This window comes from Plectropomus leopardus, chromosome 1, assembly GCF_008729295.1.
Source record: "Plectropomus leopardus isolate mb chromosome 1, YSFRI_Pleo_2.0, whole genome shotgun sequence".
In the NCBI taxonomy this organism is placed as follows: domain Eukaryota; kingdom Metazoa; phylum Chordata; class Actinopteri; order Perciformes; family Serranidae; genus Plectropomus; species Plectropomus leopardus.
In genome coordinates this window covers 12,562,736-12,584,349 of record NC_056463.1, presented here as the reverse complement: position 1 = coordinate 12,584,349, position 21,614 = coordinate 12,562,736, and the positions used below count along the sequence as shown (strand labels likewise).

Genomic DNA, 21,614 nt, shown 5'->3' with positions numbered 1-21,614 from the left:
AACATCCCAGCTGCTTTACTCACATCAGTCCCAGGCAGATTTTTCTCCAGAAGCATATGCCTTAATTATTGTTACCTGCATGTGTTTTCTTGCTCATATGCCCTTCCAACTGGGGGAGCCTCAACAACACAAGAAGCTTGGAGTGTGATGCTAAGAAAAGAGGAAATCCCTCTCTGTTTTGTTTTCTGTCCCGCCCTTCCTTTGCTCTCTTCTCAGTCTGTGCATCACTGGGCTTTAATCATTTCTATTAACAGGCTGCCTGTCTGGCCTCCTTCCACTTCTGCATGCTGCCCACACCTCATTCAGCAGATTTTGGTTGCTTGGTTATGCAGAAGGCTTCTACAAAAACAAGACAAAAATTCAAATTGAAATGGTAGAGCAGGTGACATGTCAGTTTCTGTTTACTAATATGTCTTCTGGACATTTTTTTTGACAGTCACACTCATCGTATTGGGCAAAGAAGGCGGGGGGCAGAGACAATATATTTTAGTGTTGTTGTTTTTTTTTGACACCAAACCAATACACTAATTGAATATCCATAGAAATACAATGTGTAGGATACTCTGAAACTACGAGAACGTCTGTTAATATAATGTCTATTAATATATGCTGGCCGACATTATCAATGTATTATGTTTTGGCAGGGTTCCCATGGATCCTTAAAAAGTCTTAAAAGGAACTGAATTCATCAATCTTAAAATAAAGCCCTAGTTGGCATTAACATGTTAAATCATAAGACATGGGAAGCAGTATATTATCATTTTTTTTTCTGGCATTGCATTGTAAAATCTCAAAATAATAGGTCATTTATGTTTTTTAAAAATTATTTATAAAATGCTTTTCACATTAATGTCACACAGATCAGGCAAATTCCATTGATATCAACAGGACTTACCTGGTTAAACATGAGTTAAAAAAACAAACAAACACACAAACAAAAAACAGGATAGCTGAACCAACACCATTCATATAGATTTATTACATCCAATCAAATGAAAAATTGACACACTTTTTTCTCTCCAGTCATATTTTATGTTACAATGAACATTTATGGAAAAATAATCCTAACCCTTTGCCTTCAAGTTTTTGGGATGTAGTAAAAATGGTCTAAAATTTCATTCTGAGTGACATTTAAAAGTCTTAATCTAATTTGCTTTAAGCAGTTGTAGCCCCTATACTATTAAATATGGTTAACCAAGGCTACAGTATTAAGACATTTCGTAATGCGTTTGGCTGCTGATATACAACTGTGACTTGAGCACAACACCCTAAAAAAAAGGGACACCTGCATCTTATTTGCTTAGACAGCTTCTTGTCTTACAATACTGAAGTGTGTCACTGTAAAAATAGATATGATCTTATTGATATTAATAATTTTATTTATAACCTCTATTTAACCAGGAAGTCTTTTGAGATACATCATCTCTGTCACAAGAGATACCTGGTCATAATGGCAGCAAACCGTACTTAACACATGGTAACATAAGGACACAGTCAGTTAATTTACAACATTCACCTATAGCATGATAAAACAGGATTTGGTAGACAGAGAGAGGAAGGATCAACTCTTTAAAAAGATTACAGTCCCTCTGCACCATTGTCGTGAACGCTGACAATTCAGATACCTGAGTCTGATGTAGCGGCACTACGTATTTTATCATACAATATTCTTACTAAAATGATTAAATAATTTGACAGGTGGTAAAATAAATAAATTGAATGGTGAGCCTTTTTATTTTTTTTAATCCCATATCATCATCTTTGTAGTTTAACCCTTTGAAACCTAAGCAAATTGGCTCGATTTCTTTCAAAAACATGGGACGAAGCCCAGAGCAACTTAACAAGAAATGGCCCAAATTTCAGCAAAAAATTAGGAAAAAGTTACCAGAAAATAAATAATAATAATAATAATAATAAATAAAAAACATTACCTTGAGGCCATGCTCTTTTTATTTTGTGCTCAAAAATATTTTTTTTCCCTGTCCCCATTATAAATATAGTTTTCTGGACATTTTTTTCTCTTTTTTTAATAATATCTTCCCCCCTATCCCAACTTATTTTCAGATCATTTCCTTGTTATCTTACCAATTTTCTCACCAGTCTTGCCAGTTTGCATAAAATTTCTTGCCAATTACTTCTTATTTTTTTCTTTTCGTGTTTTTGACAGAAATCAAACCAAGGTCTCAGGTTTAAACAATCTCAGGTTTAAGCAATTGAAATGCTATTAAAAGGCGTCACAGCAAAATAAAACTTATGTCAATCCAGGTTTTAAAGGGTTAATCTTGTTGATTTTTTGTGTTAAATAGTGTATGTATGTATATATAGTGTAAGACATTTTCAGGAGTTTTAGTTTGGATTTGAGTCAACAAACATATATAACTATTACCATAGTCTGTTTTTGTAACATCCAGTCAACACACTTATTGTCACAAATAAAACACATGGGGCTCTTTTTGGCACAAGGCCCAAAGCAGTGCTTGGTGCAATGGAACTGTCCATGTTAGTTTAGTGACTCAACTGTCATTCTCATGGCCAGGACCCACGCTGTATGAGTAGCACTTGCGCCCATCTGTGTGCTTGTTGGTGTGTGGGTCTTAAAATAAGATAAGGTGTGGTCGGGCACATTGTTTGTGCATTGCTATTTTGAGGCAGCAGAAAGTGATTGCACCATTGACCAAATTCCTGGTTTAAAGTCAGAATGGTGGATTTTCCTGCCATTTAAAGGGAGCATTGTTCAGATAATATGATGCGCCTACTTAGGCAGGTTAACAATGCTCGTGCGTTCTGCTCATTAGACACACAGAGGTGTAACTTCATTAATTATGTCAGAAGCTAAAAGTTTCGTTCTGTTTTTATTTTAATAGTCTCACAATATTTGCTTTAGTGACATTACTGTGCACATGGAAACATTTGCAATTACTGAAAGCAGCCTCTCTAATCATAAATCTCTCATATATCGAACCAATACATACTTTATAAAACAAACTAGCCTACAGAGACTAGCAGAGCGGGAGTGAAATGTCCATGCAGGTCTTTAAATCTAAGGAAATAATTTATTCCTGTGGGTGGTGAGTGGATTCAGATTGTGTCAGAGCCAGTCCATGCTTTACTAGTACAGATTATTGTATTGTTATCATTGTGTTATCAAAAACACCCACCTCTATTCCCCCAAATCCCTTCATGTTTTTTGCACAGATGGTGGAGGCAGCAATGTCCTCACTTGAAGGCAGATCCTTATTAGTGGGTGGTCACCCTTCTGTTGTCGTGGCGGTGAGCAGTGAGCTTTTGTTTTCTCTGTCTCCTGACATTGAAAAATAAAATAAAAAAACTCTTCCAGCATTGTTCGGCCATTCCATTGATGCCAGAAGACGTGCTCCCTACTACCTCCTCCTATGCTCGCTTCCCCTCAGGGAGCTTTGGTAGATTCCTGCTTCTCCCAAAGATGGGCTGCTCGTGCACTTTCACTTCGCACACGAGAAGATCTGTTTCCTCAAACTGGTTGCTTCTTCAAATTAGCAGATCCACCATTTCCTCCAGATCCTTAAAAAGTCTTAAAAGGCATTCAGTGTCTTGTTTTGGTGAAGATTCTCAGTCATCCAGGTCATGGCAATTCTATGCACTATATGCAACTGAACTTGTTTGAAACTCAAGCAAGTCCAGTTGCCTACGATATAGCAATTACAGTTAAAATGTCTTAAATTAACCTCCCACAGGTCTTAAAAATGGTAAGACATAAGGAGTATGACATTATGAAACTTTTTTTGTTGTTGTTGTTATTGCATTGTAAAATCCTAAAATAATTGGTAATATATATTTTTTAAAATAATTTCCTGAATTTTATGTCACCCAGATCAGGATAGTGAAACCAACAACACTCATATACATTTACACAATTTAATCAAATGAAAAATGAGCAAGCTTTTTTAAAGGAATTGACACTGTGATAACATAATATGTTCATATTTTTCCAGATGCACCACCCTAGAATTTTTTTTATTTTTTTAATTTTCAGCATCAGAGGTAGATAATCTAATGTAAACCATACTTTTAATGTTGAAGTAAATATTTGGGCAAAATTGTCCCTAAGTAGCTTAATTGATGTTAGTTCATGTTTTTTTTTTCTTTCTTTTTTTTCTACATTTTGGGTTATTGTCCAGGCAGCATTAGAAAAACTCTTCTGTTGGAAAAAATCTGTTGGAACCCTGAAATTATCACATGCAAGCTCATTAATTTAACCAAGCTTAAGGCTTGGTTAAATTCATGTTATGCCCAAAACATAAGAGACATAAATACAACCCCTTTGCCCCTTGCCCCTTAGATTGCACCAAGATTATGCACTGTTTAACCAGCAAAAGAGAAGTTGGACCAACATCCACTTGTACCATGGACTTTCATCCAAGCAAGTTACCCTGCCAGTTGCACTCATTGTTCCTGAAAGACAAAATTATGATATCATTATGAAATGACTACGTGACTACGTGAATACGTTGGTTCGCGTAACGTGCGTCGACGCGTCGCACCGCTTCACACAGCACGGGTAATGAGAGCGTAAGCAGCGCCAGGCGAGTTTTTTGTTTGAATCACCGCTGGTGTATCAAGTTAGAATGTGCACACTGCTCCCTGAGCAGCGCTTGTCAGGCGCGTCGGAGCTGCGTGTCAGCTGCAGCGCATCTAGAGAAACAGTGGCTCACCGTTTTTTTTTCACGTGTGACGCTCGCGTGAGTTGACTCTATACCACTTTATACTGCAGTTTAAAGTCTCTCTGTCACAGAGATGAGGAAATACAAAGTTATTTGTTTTACCTCACCTTCCTTGCTTCCCTTTCAAAACAAAAGCTATTTGACTGTTTCTCTGTGGACAGAATGCCACCAATAGCTGATACAATGCATTTTATTTTGAAACATCTTTAGGGTGGTGTTGTCAGCTGTGCAGGAGCTTGTATAACTTCATAAATGAGTGGAATATGTGCTTATAAATATGAAAATACAGCACTCATATCAGCAGGCAGCCATATGCCTTAAGGCCCAGTTAAGGCTGGACTATTTTGATGCAGAGAGAATGTACTAGTTATAATTATTCCTGTTAGAGAAAAGTTGTAGTGTTATTCAAATTGCACTAATTTTACTGTAAGATGTTTTGACTGCTAGATTTGAGGTTTGTTACTGTAACAAAGAGTAACTGTTTTGTTAAGTGACTTCAAGAGTGGAACAAGCTCTTGCATTAATTTTATTTTGGAGAAACTTTATATCACACTGTAAAACCCAGATTACCAGTAAGGGCGGGGCTATGTTTTGTTGGGGATTAATGCCCTGCAGTGTATGACAAGTTTTAAAATGTTATAGTTATTGAGTGATAAAAAATAATACTTAGATCAATTTAAAAAAAATTGATAGATTAATCGAAAAAATAATTGATAGATTAATCAATAAAATAAGAATTGTTAGGTGCAGCCCTATATGTAATATTCTTCTAGTTAACCCCTACCATAACAGGTTACTGCTTTCTTTTTTTTTCTACTGACCAGATTGGCATGATGACTTCTTACCAAAATAAAAATCAACGTAACAGCCAGTCGGATCAGGGCAGTTGCTCTGTGAATACTGCTCTGATTGAGACACCATTAGTCACATTGTACTCTGTGACAAGATTTTTTTTACGGAATACTGTACTGTGGCATTTTCACTACCTTCTATGGACTGTTAACTATTAGTGCCAATGTGAGAGACAAGGGAAAAAATAACAATAATGGAAAGAGAAGATTAGAAGAGAAATTACTGAGACTAAAAACAAGACTTTGAAGACAATTGAAATTAACCCTTGTGATAATCATTTGTCATGTACAGATGAAGTAGAGGTATCATAAAGAATGTTTTATGATGAATTCATCAATGTGCTACTGCAGTTTGTGTGGTCTTTCTCAACTATGAGTTACAGCTAAAAAAAAGGTGCCACCTATCAGCTGAACAAATGTGTAGTTTTGTGTTTTCACATTTACATGCTCCAGTTTATCAGATTATCAGATTATCAGAAAGATTTTACTCACACTCCTCCATTTAACCTTTGAAACTTGGGTCAACAAGCAGCTTACCTTTATAAACTTAAGCAAATTGGTTTAATTTCTTTGAAAACATTGGAACAAAGGCAATCAGCAACTTGGCATGAGATGTCCTTCAAACTGAGAAAAGACTGGTAAAAGGTGACAAGAAAATGACCTGAAAAGTGGCTTTAAAACGAGTCATTAAAACATTCAATAACTGTGAAAAAAGAAAAGATCTATTTATCATTTTATTTTATTCACTTTTTTCAGGCCGTTTTCTGTTTTTTTTTCTTTCACTCTTCTTTTTCTTTTTTTGTCAGTAATTTCAGGTCATTTACTTGTAACTTTTTACAAATTTCTTGCTGTTTTAGGGGGGTATTTGGTTGTTATGTTGCTTATTTTCATTTTTTGAAAGAAATCAAGCTAATTTTCCCTAATTTTGAAGAGTTAAACTCAGAATTTAAAGAGAGACTGTACAACTTCAGCTACTGCAGACTTTTAGAATAGCTGCAGTTGAGATGTCAGATTGAACCAGTGTGTGTGCATGTGTGTCCAAGTCAGCATGTTCCCATCAGTAAATGGGGTTTATGTTATAAATGCAGTGAGAAAGCTTAGCTACATTGAAGTTCTCTCTCTTTTTTCTTTCCTTTTCGTAAAGCATGTATTAGGATCAAGGGACATTTGAAACTACTTAAAAATAAGCAGCTTATCCTTTTTTGTCAAGCAGGGTCTAATCAGGGTAATTTAAGCCATATGTATATTCAGTGACTTGCTTAAAGTGTCAGCCATGACCATCTTAACAGAAAGTTAGGCTCAGTGTTCCCCTGCTCTCCCACCTGCGCGATCCTTGGACCTGTTGAAAAGACTTAAGACAAAAGATGAAGGGCGTAGAAAAATCTCTGCTTTCATTTTCATACTTTAAGCAAGCAAAACTTTATTTGTAAAGCATAGTTCATTCCAGGTGGAAGCACAAAGTGTGAGGAATAAGTTGCAAACACAAAACAAAGTCAGCAACTGACCTTAAAAGTGAATCAAATCCGTTAAAACTAACAATAAAATAATAATCAAGATTAAGAATAAGTCAGTAAAAAAAAAAAAAAAACCGACGTGCATCAGAACTGCTAAATATTTGTTGAAATTCAATTAATAATAATACTTAAAGTAGACCATTAAAAGAGAATAATACATAATAAATAATAAATAATGAAATAATAAAATAAAATCAGAATGAAGATAGATATACCAATTAAAGATGTATCCCAAGAAAAACAAACCAATAAAATAAAATAAAATTATAGATAAACCAATAAACCAGTAAAAGTAAAAGCAAAAGCACACCTGAATGAAAACCAATAAAGTAAATTGAAAAAATAAATAAATAATGAAATAGTAGTTAACATAGTCGAACCAGACTACTGTAAAGTGGGGCAAAAAAGGAATAAAAGGAATTCAATTTGCTGCTCTGTTAGTGTTACTGAAAAGCCACACATCATAAAATATGTGACCAAACATCAGCATTTGCTTTCGCTGCAGTCTGTGTGTCAGCAGAGGCAATGTATTCTTATATTAATTCAATTGTTTATGACGTACGCATGAGCATTTAAAAGGTAAACAGAATAATAAAAAGCAATGTACTGAACTTACCTTCACTTGATGTTGATTGTTTCCTCAGTCATTGTTAATTCCCATGATATTTCTAACATGGTGTGAACCCACAATAACCTTGCTTTGCAATCGAGCCGGCGTCTCTCTCATTTTTTCTTCTGTTTTTTTTTGTGGATGTTTTTCTGTGATTCTTTCAGAGCCTCAAATAATAATGCATTTGATTGTACCTGTAATTGACTTGTACTTTCTCTGCTTCTTTCCTCACATTTCCCCGGCATGGGGATGTGCTTCTGTGGGCTGTCATGAATGTGTGTGTGTGTGTCTTGATATACGTGGATGTGTGTCAGTGTCTGCAGAGAATCTGGAAAAGAGCCTCAGGCAGATGGAGAGGCAGCTGCTGCAGCTGGAGAGAGACCTGGAGACTTTCTCTTCCCCCGATGACCCCAACGACATGTTCTTCACTAAAATGGCTATATCCTTTACACACACATGCATTCAGTCACCATATCGGGGCATTATCAATGAGTTTACTGTAATGAATCAAACAGAACAAGAAGAAGAAGAAGAAGAATTTTAACTTAAATTTGTAGGTTTACATTTAACGGCAGAAATACATAGGGCACTGATGCGATGTGTCACGTAGGTGAGGCAGAGCGTTGATTTTTCACTCTGTCTTTGTAGCGTGTGGTTTCGTGCTAACTTTCTGTGTGCCTATTGAGTTTTGCCAATTGATAATGCAGTTGGGTATGCAAGATTTGGAATCGTAAATTTATTGTCTATGTAAGCAGCTGTGCAATGTATTCTGGTAGCCCTGCGTTGACTGTGGAGAGACAGGGTATCTGCGAGTTAAATCTTAAGCCGCTGTATGCAAATCAAGGGTGTCTGGCATGTTGTTTGGCCTCAGAAAACTCCTGAAAAAACCTTTAAACTAGCCATAGCCATCTACAGTATGAATAATGAATGACGCATGTGTGACGTCAACCATTGGTTTGTGGACTGCTGTTTTAAGGCCTGGAGTTTTGAATTTTGGTGGTAGTCATCTTGGTTTTTATTGGAGCCAGAAGTGACCATTTTTGGATGAGAGGCTCATGCTGTTGAGGAGCGAGGGGCGGATCTGACTGAGAAGCTGAGGACACTATCTACAGATAGCCTTTCACACAAGTGGCTCGCCCTTAAAAAAATGTAAATGGGTGAGTCATAAGTTTTGAAACCTTTGTAAAAGTGGAGCTACCACTCTCCCTCCAAGTGACAAATGTCACACCTTTGGTTATATAAACACTGTCCACAGTATATTGCAAATTGCTCAATAAAATAAACACAAGAGGTACAATACATACAAACTAAAGACAAGGATAGTCCACCCACCTGTGGTCCTATATATAGTACACACATGGCTTTCTATCCACTGTGGATGGGTGCAAGTCATGAGTGGCATCCCATTCCATAGTCAAGTTTTTATACCAGCACCCCTCTCAGCTCTCTGTTTTGAAAGTGCACTTTACACTGAGGGCTATTCAAAATGAAGCAGAGAGTGAGAGAGGGAGAATTGGGACAGAGCATCCTACATCTTTCTGTCGCTCTCTTTAAAATGTCAGTCATTGTTGCATGTCCCTGGTGACATAACAATAGCAATTTCATTTGCTTAATTCAATTGTCAGTTCATGATAATTAAACAAAAGTGTTTATTCATAAACACATAAAAACACAATTTCTCTTTGAATAGCCAGCTCCAGTTATTGACAGCTGTCCATTTCTGTTTGGCAGCAGTGTTAATTATTCACTGTCCTCTGACTTTGAGGTAGTAGCCTCACACCCCTGCACCTAGCCTCCTTCATGTAGTTTTGATCGATAGCCTTGGGGCTGGGGCACTGATGGCTTGTGCTGCAGTAGTTAGCAGAGAACTTGAGTGCAACACAGACAGGTTCACTGAGAATGGATCTGACAGCTCTGTCTTTCACTACCTCGCTTTCCAATTCCAGGTGGCTTGCACAAAATGTCTTTTTATAGCAGCACTGATTAAAAACTGAAAATGAAATCTGACTATAAGCCTCTAATAAAATGAAAACATTGAGCGTCAAGGCTCTAATTTTCAGCCATAGAGACCAAAAGTTAGCTACACACACACACACACACACACACACACACTCATCAGGGTATAACTGTGTCACCAGCAAATATTTGATCAAAAATGTAGTATCCTAGGCTGCTCGGATATCATAGTCACCCCAAGGCCATCCAAATGCAAACCTCACACACCATACTGTGCTCATATTTTTGGAACTTAAGTCCGCCACGCACGATTCAACCGAAATCTTTAATCAACTTTGTTGGCTGAGACAGCAGAACTAAACGAGAAATGGAAATGAGATGAGCGTAACATGTAGTATAACTTGTTTGCAATTACATGACAACTACGACGCACAAAATTCAGATGAAGGGCAGGAAGTGATGAATCCATACACTGCATGACTTGGAAATCAGGGAACATGACTACACAAAAGGTTTGGATGAAGCTGCAGCAGCTAGGTATCATCAGGAAATTGACGCTCAAGCTGGAAGTGATCTGTACAAAATGAAAATGATTATTTCCCACAACTTGACTGATTTTGCTCAGTGTGGACATGATCATCTGTACAAATTACCTCATCACCTAGAACTCCCAATGTTACTAATAGTACATGGTGATCAGATGCGTTCAAGAGTCTAATAGGCTACTACTCTGCTGTGTGCAGTTGGGTCCATGATTGAAATGACTGCCGTCTTGATTTGGCCGGGTCAGTAAATGTGTTTAATTTTAACTGTCAACTCTGTACATGAATGCACGTTAGCTACCTTTAGTCAGTCCTTTCTGCCTACTAGGTCAGATGCTCTCAGAGGTCTGGTGAAGCAGGGTTCAAAATTCTGGTTAGTGGCAAAACAACATAGAAGTTGTCACAGCTCGTTGTTATTGCACAACGTTCGAGGCATGCTTGACACAATATTTTAATGTTAAAAACTGATGTTAGTTGACTCTGCTTCTTCAGACATAAGACTAAGCTGCAACCTCCAAGACTGAAAAATAAGGCCAATATTGAAATGCCTACAAACTGCAGTTCATCGAATGGCCACTTGTGAATAAGGGTAAATTGCCCCCCCAAAACTTTTTATAAATGTCCAACTTTAAAGCAGAAATACACATGTCCACAGCCTGGTGAAAAAAAAAAGGTTTTGGTTTCCATAGTTAGTTTTATTATCTTTTACAACTGTATGGAGTTTATTTTTTTTATATACCTCCCCCATTTACATGTTATTAAGGGCCAAAGTTATGCATATTTAAGGGGCGGGCTACTTGAGTTGCAGGTTGTCTGCGAGGCGTTGCCACAATCTGAGTCAGATGAACACCTCTTACCCAAATATGGTCAATTCTGGCTTCAAAAAATGAGATGGCAAGCACTGAAATGTTGGAACATGAGGCTCCATAAACAGCAGACCACAAACCGGTGCGTGATGTCACGGTAGATATGTACATTATTTATATATAATGATTTCTACAGTCTATGCTTAAGACAGAGGTTTTTGATCCACATCTGCCACTGTTTCTCAGTTCTTTTTTTTTCTGTATGACCTACAATTTTTTGGGGGCACTTAAAGTGACCCTTGTTTTTTCCTTATTTGATTGATTAGAACAGCTGTAAACATCTCAATTTACAGGCACAGGACACCAACGTATGACATCATATGCATCTGAATGATTGAAACAACATAGGAATGTGACATTTGTGCACCTTTAAATTAAGCCTTTTAATATGCTCATATTAGTACTATTGCATTATATTACAGTTATTACTATTATTAGAGAAACTCTGATTTTGAATGGGATTCATTTATAAATCTATACTAAAAATCAGTTTTTTTTTTTCATCAGTTTGACAAGAAAGGTTGGTGTAATCAGGCTCTGTTAAGTAGATTGTGACTGGTCCATTTTCTCTTTATCTCATCTTACTGAATACCGACCATTACTGGACATTACTCAGTCACATCTTTGAAGATTCCCAATCATATGATATCTAAAAGTACCAGATCAAAGGCGAGGAGATTAGCTCTTTTATTCTGAACAAGTTCCACTGCTCACACTGAAGAAGCCTCTTTAAAGATGATACAATCAGTTTTTTTTCTTTTTTTTTTCTTACACCTGCTGCTGATGAAGTTTGCCTTCGACGGCCATTATTCCAACCAGCAAAATCCACAGTCACCAGCTAAACATGAGAAGCTTGCAGTGTCACAATGGTGACATTGAAAATTCCATTATCACTTCATGCGCCTCTCGAGTAGACAGTTACTGTGTTATTGGTCTAGTGTTACACTTCTGAATGTGAGCCAAGCTTGTAAAGGTGGCATATTAGAACAGGGAAGAAACTGGAGGAGAATGAGCAAATGGAGAATGTGAGAAGGAAATATGAGGGGAAAGATGTGGGAGGAAAGGAGTAAAGGAGTAAAGGATCAGTAAGAAAGCAAGCATGAACAGAAAGTCTTGAGAATCAGCTGCAGCGGAGCACTGATTTCTCTGGAACAGGGAAGAAGTCAGGAGAGTGGGAACAGGAGGAGGAGAAATATTTTGCGCCCCATGATACTTATCAACCGTGGCTCTCAGCTATTTCTCTTGCTTTCCATCACCTGCTCAGGCTTTCCTCATGGCTTTTTCCCCTCAGCTGCAGGCTTGGAAAGATATTACTGACAAGTCAATCTGGGAGCAGTGCCTATTGAACAGCATTTACCCAGTTCTGAATAGGTAGTCCCATCCCGAGCCAAATTCAACCGAGGCCAGGCGTCAAATAGGCCCATCAATTGAGCTATAATGAAGGGGCACAATAGAAGCCAGAGATGCTGCCCACATAATTGTGATACCACACACACGCAGACACTTTTGCTTCTTATCTGCCATGAGACAAGGTTGTTGGGGTCATTAGCAGGACTGCTGGTTAGGGACACATCATTTTCTTTTTTTTTTTTATTGATTTGCACAGAAAGTTCTGCAGCTGTTTTAGAAGGAGCAGATTAGTTCAAACTAATCTTATTTTTTCTGTGAGCTTAAAGTTTTATCAAACAGTGTTCTTATGTGGGAAGAACAGCTTAGGAGAGAGATATTCAACTTATGTCAAGAAGAATGAATGTCCTAAAATCCTAGGAATGTACTAAAATCCTTGAAATGTCATAAAACCGGAGGGATTAACTAAAATCAGAGAAACATCCTAAAATCCTAGAAATGTCCTAAGCTCCAAAAAATGTCCTAAAATCCAAGATACATCCTAAAATTATAGAGCTGTCCTAAAATACTAGATTCAATCTAAAATATTAGAAATGCCCTAAAAATGTATGGGGCTGCTGCTACTGGTCCCCAGATTCCTGGCATTTTGCAGAAGTGGCCCCCAAGCAAAGCAAGTTTAGTATCTGTGTCGTAGGACATGCCTTTAGAAATAGAAAGTATAACACAAAAGGGCTGATAGTATGACATATCTTTCAAATCATTTTTAACAGCAAATTCAAGCTTGCTAGAATTCTGCATCATTGTGTGTCTGGTGACTGAGTAGACTCCCTCGGGAGTTTGCCCTGGTGGGCAGGATGTGTATTAGTGCTCTCGCTTTCTCCCTCACTTTTCTCTGAAACTGACACCTCTCCAGCTTATGTTGACATAACCATTGCCCATTTGTCCTCATCCACACACATCCTAAAACGTTCCAACACAGTAAAGCGGCCCTTTGCTTTGCTAGGTTTAACCGGGAGGTCCTTTTAATGCTCCTTAATCTTTCATGCTGGTCAGTTTGGGCACACAGTACCATACAGGCAATCTTCAAATGAGTAATATTTTGCTACAGCAGATCTCTGTGTGTTGTAGGGTATATCTGTGTCTGTGAGGACCGGCTCTTGACATTACTCTTGGAACATTTTGAGGTGCAAAGACGTGTCGTCGGTCCACACAGTAGAAAAAAAAATTAAGCAGACTAAGGCTGTGCTTGCTAATGCACAGAACCAGCACCGTTAATTGCAAATGCTGTACATTTTTATCTGCAGTGTTTATACTAACTGTGAAGTGAGTACTAAAAATCAGTTAATTATATTCTGTTTGTATGGGCTTTTTGGGTTGAAGTTGAAACAATTTAATCTTTGAGTACAATTAAAATTTGGCAATGTGTGGATTTTGATCTCCTTGTTTTTATAGTAGAGTCTTTTTTTATGATTAGTGTTTGTAGCTTCATTCAATATTGTGCATGTCAAATAAGCCAACACGCTTTGCCAGCAGCCAGACATGAGTCACAGATGCTGGAGGCTGCGGGGGGTCATAGTAGTGAACACCCTGTAATAGTATCCTGACTGACAGCATCAGCACTGTTAATGCAAACATCTTAGTTTAGTGCTTATAGTCTCTTTTCCAGCTTCAGAGCCTTACGGCAACAAATGTCTAAGATTTTTTTTTCTACACTTTTTTTTTCTAAACACTCTCTTCCTTTATTTCTGTCAAAGTGGGGAGTAGTGTATTAGCTGCAAAAAATAATAACACTTAATGAGTGCTAGACATGTTGATGACCTTGACCACAAACCTTTACAGCTTCAGCAAGGTTGCACGGGAGCAGTATGACAAGCTGGTGATAATGCACAGCAATATGGAAACGCTGTATCACAACATGCTGGAGTACTTTGCTGTTGATCCGAAGAAGACTTCTGTGGAGGAGCTGTTTACCGATCTCAGCAACTTCCGATCCATGTTCACTGTGAGTATACTGTACTGTAGATTGACCCCTAGTTAAAGCATGAAAAGGTATTTTCTGAGCATGTTATGTGAAAGTCCAAAGGTCATGGGTTGATGTTCATTGGGATATGCAGTACCTGAATTTGTTTTGCAACAAAGAAAGTTTTTGATTACATTTTGATATAAAAATATGATAATTAATGTAGCTTTAATTAGTAATTAATTAATTATTTTACTTCATCCACAAAATTACCATTTTTATATCAATTACTCACTGCGTGCTGCTTAGAATTTGTGAAGAAAACTTTGTTTTTCTCACATGCTTCCACGGTGAATGAGAAATCCAAAAAAGGGAAATTCTTTTTCATGATTTGAAGGTTTCAGAGGTTGCACTGAACATAATGAAAAGTGGTGTAACAAAGCAATAATACTTTGTCATAGTGGTTTTTGTGAATATCTGAACTTGAGTTTTAATATCTCTGCCAGCTTTTACTTGTATTCCATTTCATTTACCCGAAGCATTTTAGTTGCTTGCTGAAAGTAAGGAAGGGAGGTAGAAACAGATGGGTGAGTGAAGAAATTGGCAGAAAGGAAAAACTGTACTTTTTAAAAATGGTATAAGTTTTAAAAATACCTTGTTTTTCTTCAAGTTACTCTCAATTTTAAGGTGGTGTACATGTTAAGAAGAAATACTGCCTCCTTTTTTAAATAGAATAATTTCTGTGTACTTTTACTTTCAATACTTAAGCGCATTCAATAACATAAAATTACTTTTGATACTTAAGTATAGTAAATATCAGATACTCTAAGACTTTTACCCAGGTAATATTCTACTAGGTGACTTTAACATCTACCAAGGTCATTATCTGGTGAGATATCTGTAATTTTAATCAAGCATGGCTTCCAGATACTTCATTCACCACTTATAACGAAGCACTCGTTTACAAACTCACATGAATTGTGCAGAATAATCCAAGTCTCATTTACCTAGTCATATACTCTACTTCCCACAAACATGCATTTTTGCAAAAACATTGCTATTTAAAAATGCTTCTCCTACCTAGTAGCATGCCCTAAGCATGCTCAGGCACGCTTCTCTTCAATGCATAGGACTACTTGTACTGACATGTTAAAAATTAATAAATGCGACTTGGATTGTGTTGCACGAGATGTGTGAGAGTTTGTAAATGGATGCTTTAATATAGTTTTTTTTTTGTTGTTAAATGTGGTCCCTGATTACTTAAATTCTTGAAGAATTTTTACCTTTTTTGGATTCTACATTCAATGCGGAGGCATGTGAGAAAAACTTTGAAAGTTTTATTCTTGAATTCAAGGTAACATGGTTGGTAATCAACATACAGATGTTGATTTTGCAGATAAAGTATTCCTTAAAGTCCGTGTGACGGGGAGGAGGGGTAGGTTTCAGAGCTTTCAGCCTGATCTGGCGGGGGTGGTTTTTAGTACGTTCTGACCTTCCACCGTGGCTCTGCCTCCTCTTTCTTTCATTTCTATTACTGCTCTCTGACATTAATATTTCAGTCATAATTGCTGATCAGTGACCCTAGGATCTTCATTGAGTGCTCATTCTTTTCTGGAGTACAAGTTTCTTGTGTTTTAGTTGAAAAAAGCATCTTCATATATTACACAAAATTATCTTGGATTGCTAATTCATGTAGACTTTTGTGTTTCATTACACCATTTTAAAGACATTTTATGATTATTTTGAGTTACAGGTGTATTTGTATTTTGTGTCTTTTATTTAATAATTGGGGGGAAAAAAGTCTACAAGGTCTATTAACCAATTGGATTTGACACTTTTAGTATTTTCATTATTTGGCTACATCACGACACAAAAGCAAATTCTTTTTGTGATTCCCACATCAGTGTCCTGTTGAATAATGCACATCAGAACAGTGCCAGTCCTATGTAGTCCAGTCTCCCCCAGACATTTATGTCATCACTGAGCTCGGTGGCCTTATCTGGCTGGTGCTACTGTGAGCTGTGGAGCTGTGGAGACCCACTGTGTTTAATCAGCAGGATTAGTGGCACAGGCCACTGGGTGCGACAGATAATATTAGCTAATTAGCCTACTAAAGTTCCTGCCCTGCCCCCAACTTAACATCTACCTCACACACACAAATGGATTTCATGCCTCTTTGGCTTTTTTCCTGCACAGTCATTAGTTATGCTTTTGGTTTTCTTGTACTCCTTGCCTGAACATTAACGTGTGTTTTTAAGGAGAATAATTGTTGTGGGCCTGATGTAGACATTTAATGTGCATTTCACACAATGTATACCCTACACATAGTCTGACAAGAGGCTTGTAAAATGTTTTAAACTGACAGACAGCCTAAATTATCATTGGGGCACACAGTAAGTGTGTTTTTGCAAACCTTTTAGATGCCCAGCCACTACACTAACTTCCATCACTCCTATGATGGTCAGTAATGTTTTGGCTTGCCAGATGTGTTATTGGTAGACATCCGATGACAGGATTAGTCGTGAGTCATATCTAAGTGTAGTATATAAAGTACATGTCAATATCTTCAAGAAAAGGGACTGTGTGATTGGGGACCCACATTTGAGCCAAACAGGGATGCTATGTTTAACTAGGTTTTCCAAAACTGTAGTTGCAAAATGTGACAGTTTCATCTCCGTAAGAAGTGTAGAGAATATGCTTTGTGGCATCCTGATTCCTGCATTGTTGCCATATGAAAACGACTCTTGTGGGGTTTGTTGTTTATGTGCTGTGAAATCTCCTGTTGTGAGTCACGTAACGTGTTTGTTTTGTGTATGAGAAAGTTGTGCTGTTCACCTGAAGCATGGAAAAGAGGAGCTGGAAAAATGTCAGGGAGAACCAACATTACAACCTCATTTTGGCCGAAAAAGGCACCTTAAAATGACTGTGGGAGCAATTTAGATATATAAAAATTACCAGGAACTTGTTGTAGAAGATAGATATCCCATTTGCAATGTGTGGGGGGTCCAAAACTTTGAATACATTCCAACATCTTTGAGATAATTGTCAACCCCTGTCTACCCAAGTCAAAACAGTTTAAACTGCCTGGGAGTAGTTCACAGTGTGTTCCTGTACTTTCTAAGTCTTGCGTAGATTTCTTATAACCAACTGTGGAGGTCTGTAGGAGGGGCTGTTGTTCTCTTTCTCTTGTCAGTGTAGCGTACACTCTGTATAGTCTATTCCCATTCAACCACTATAAACAATTTTTCGCTGCCAAGTGTTACACTTTCAAAAATAAATTATAATAAATATAATAAATTATTATATATAATTAGACATTTCATTATTAACAATCTTGGAAACTGGCATCATTCATGTAAACCAGCTAACGGCGGATCGGATATGTACAACAACATTTTTTGTCCACGCTAGATATCAAGTAAAAGCCAGAGACTATTGTGGTACGTTCCTAGAAGTACACTGCACAGCACACTGACAACCAAAAATAAAAGAAGAAGTAAGAGTAAAGAATGAATACTTTACTCGAAGCAATCTCAGTTGACTGACGGGTCACCGAATGATGATTCAAAGCTTACACTCTAAAGGGGCAACCATAGTTACATTTGTAATAGCTAACTAGGTCAAATGACATTAAAAGTGTTCAGCTTTCACATGAGCACTTTTACATTAAACTATGTGTACAGTACACAGCTAGAAACCTTAAGCCCTGCCCTCTGCCCTTCTAATAAGTCTTGCTTCTTCCTGCTCTTTTTCTTGGTATATTTTTGGTTACCTTTGGTTATTATACACATATACATAATATTTGGGTTTTTTTTATATTCAAAATTAAGCTTTCAGTGAAATTCAAATTAAATCCTAACACTGCTGTTTCATGCCTCTTGCAATCAGTGCAGTTTAGATGGCAATATTGCACAGTTGTACAATAGAAGAGCCCAACCAGGGACTGGGGTTGCAAATTAGCCTAGGCTAGAAACTCTGAATGCAACACATCAGTAATTTGTTCTCGAACTTGTTATGTTCATTGCATTGTCCCTGTCAAATAAACCAGTAAATAAATTGTGCCTTTGGCCAATGTGCGTTGAGGGGGTGAGCACCGAGCTGTGCAACTCCAAGATTTGTTAACTACATGGATGAAGTTGCACAGACCCCATTGCAATGATTGGTTAGCTGCAGGACTCGAAAGTTTGTCTACACCAATTCAAATTTCAGAGCTCTTAGCAGATGGAGTGCTTTGATGAAATGTTGGCTGAGCAAGTCTATAAATATAAAACCTGACCACTTTGACTGCATTTGGTATGAACGACCAGACGTTTGCAGGGACCTAGCTTGCAGCCCTCAACAGGAATGAAACACATATCCTGATCTGCTGGCTGCTGTTTGTGACTCACATGAGACTCACATACAGACAGAAAAGTCAGGACCCCCCCCCCCCCCCAACACACACAGAAAAGTCATAAAAACAGGTTCCCAGGTGCTTTGCTTTTAGCCTGTTGGGTTTTTTTTACCTGTGATATTGATCCCGGTACTTCTGTGTGCTGTGTGCTTTTCCTCACTTTAGTAGCCACAACCATATTCATGACTAGCGTTTGTCAGATATGAACAGATATGAATTTTAAAAAAAAACTGAATGATACAAACCTCTGTATGTTCAATGCATTCATTAAATTCCAATTTATGATAATGAGAGGAATATGTGACATGCAATTGGCTTGATAATGTCTCAAATTGCAGCTGTAATCTGCTTCGTTTTAACTCCACAGCTTTAGTTCTGCTGAAGCGTTTATGTTCTGACCAAACATAACAGTTAATGACTCTGCCCGGGAAAGGTGAACAAGCCAAGTGTTATAAAGACTAGCATTATATGGTCAAAACTCCCATGTAGCTGTTTATTCCCCTGTGTTAGGTCAGCAATTCGTTCAAATGGTCCCATCACACAGACGTATCTTGGGGGAAGCCAAGGCTAGGTCAATGAACGCAGGCGTACAGTAAATCTCAGCACCATAACCTCTCGGTCAAATCTGTGTCAGCATTTAGCCTGCTGTGCCAAGGCCCATGCTAATAGGTGCGTGCTCTCTCTAGACCAGTGCCTGGAGCGAATTGAGCCTTGAACTGTGTGTATGTTGTCCGCATAACATGTGTGTGTGTACATGTTTGTTTGTGTGCGTTTGTCATTTTGTGTTGGCTTTTTTTTTTTTTTTTTATTGGAAAAGCTGCTTAGCTTTTTCACACACAAAGATGGACACACACACACTCGTACACACACGTACAGCATGCTCAGTCACCCGTAGGAAGGAGACCCAGGGCGAGGCCGCACATCTGACAGGAATCCAATTGAGCGTGTCTAATGGCGGACATCCAGGAGAGGAGGAGGGGGAAGCAGACCTGCAGTGATGAAGGAGAGCGGAGGGCAATTTCCTCAGAGCTGGTTCTCTCTCTCTCTCTCTCTCTCTCTCTCTCTCTCTCTCTCCCTCCCTCTCTCTGCTTCAGCTCAACATAACAGTAAAAACAAATGCTTTGTCAGAAGGCAAAAATCACACGACTCTTCATCTTTTTGTAATTTCAGGCTCTTCACAATCTCTCAAATCAATGTTCCTTCAGTTCTCCTTATTTTTCAATAGTAAGATACTTCTTCCTTTCAATATTGAATTCAGAGTTAAAAACAAATGAAATCTGCCTTCCTTGTGCTTAAAATTAGCTTTTATTTTTTTTTTATTTTACTGTACTCAGTTAATGTCCACACTGACTCTTTCTTACTTTTATATTTCTAAAATTGCTAATTGGTCCTGTGATTTAAGAAGACAGCATGGCCCTTTTGTGCTGGCTGTGATCATATCAATTTCTGTTCTAACAAGGATGTTTTGACGTAATGTTCTTTAGCTGCTCTTTTACTCTTCCACTCTCTTTGTGAAGTTTAAGAGTGATCCTCTTTTAAACAGGCCCACTTGTTGTATTGACCCATTATTGACTAATCATTGCTTTCCTGGCTGCTGGCAGCAGTAAAGGGTCCAGTTTTAAATAAGATGTAATTTTGTCTCCACAGACCTCCTCTGTTGATCTGCATAGCCGTATTATTGAAACCACCTGCCATTTATATTTAGCCATGCTTGCATGGCATTAGGAGTGGCAATGTCATTTCGTTTATTGATCTGTCTGACTGCCACTTTGGACCAGACTGAAATTACTCATAAACTTTGGCATGGATTGTCATATCAATTTGTACAGGCATTCATGGTCTCAAGAGGATGAAGAGGAATTCTACTGACTCTGGTGCCCTGTCATTTTCTGTAGTGCCACCATGTGGTTGACATTAGTGGTTTAAATTGAAATGCCCTCACAACTAATGTGTGGATTGTCTTTAAATTTCCTACAAATATGTAAGGCCCCTTAACAATGAATCTCGGTGTGTTTTGTGATTACCTGGCCTTTCCCCTTATGCCACCAGCAGGTTAAAGTTTTCACTTATTCAGTCACATATGTCAACTTCTGCTCAATGGATCGTCACAAAATTTTTGTGCCAGATGATGCATCCAGATTTCGTGATTCCCTGACTTTTCCTCAAGCGCCACCAAAAGGTTGAAATTTTTGGTTGTTATTGAAATACCTTGGCCATGGCTTGATATATTTGATACTTATGTTCATGGTCCTCTGAGGATAAATTGTATTAATTTTTATCTCTATACTTTAATCCAGCACCATAACATCATTTAACTCAAAGCACCACTGGAAAGAAAGAACATACCAACATGGCTGTAGACTCTTGTTTGATTAAAACTTAACTGTCTTAAAGTGATATTTAGCCAATTTTCAACCAGTTTTGTATTATAACAATGTGGATAGTATGATAAAATGAACTTTCACTCCATCCTACCAGCAGCCAGATCTCCATGCTCACCTCTCTGCTCAAATCATTTTTGCTGGCTCCAGGGCCATTGCTCAAAATAGAGATTGTGCTTCTGTATTTTCATATGTGCGCTACCACAAAGAGTATAGAAGTGGATCGAGAAAGAGACAGACCTAACTCAGATAAAACTGTAAAACTTGGCAGTGTCCATCAGATACACACCCAGATTCTGTTACTGTATCGCCTATTTCCTGCCTAAAATGTCTTCAACATATTTTAGTGCACTGTTTAGCTGTAATATGAGAATTTGTGAACAACAGGCGGGGGCCATATTGTTTTCCGTATTGTAAAACTAAGGCTGAGAATACTGAGATCAAACAGTAAAACTAAGCAGTGCTGATCCAATATGAACCAAGAATCTGTTTCT

General features: G+C 37.8%; 1 protein-coding gene across 1 annotated transcript in view; it reads left to right on the top strand.

The window, feature by feature from the left end:
* The window catches only part of LOC121942504 (protein diaphanous homolog 3-like), a 215,845-nt gene that overhangs the window by 113,288 nt on the left and 80,943 nt on the right, over positions 1-21,614 (top strand). The window contains 2 exon segments of the mRNA XM_042485728.1: positions 7,990-8,114; positions 14,224-14,388. Coding sequence (XP_042341662.1) covers positions 7,990-8,114; positions 14,224-14,388 — 290 coding nt within the window.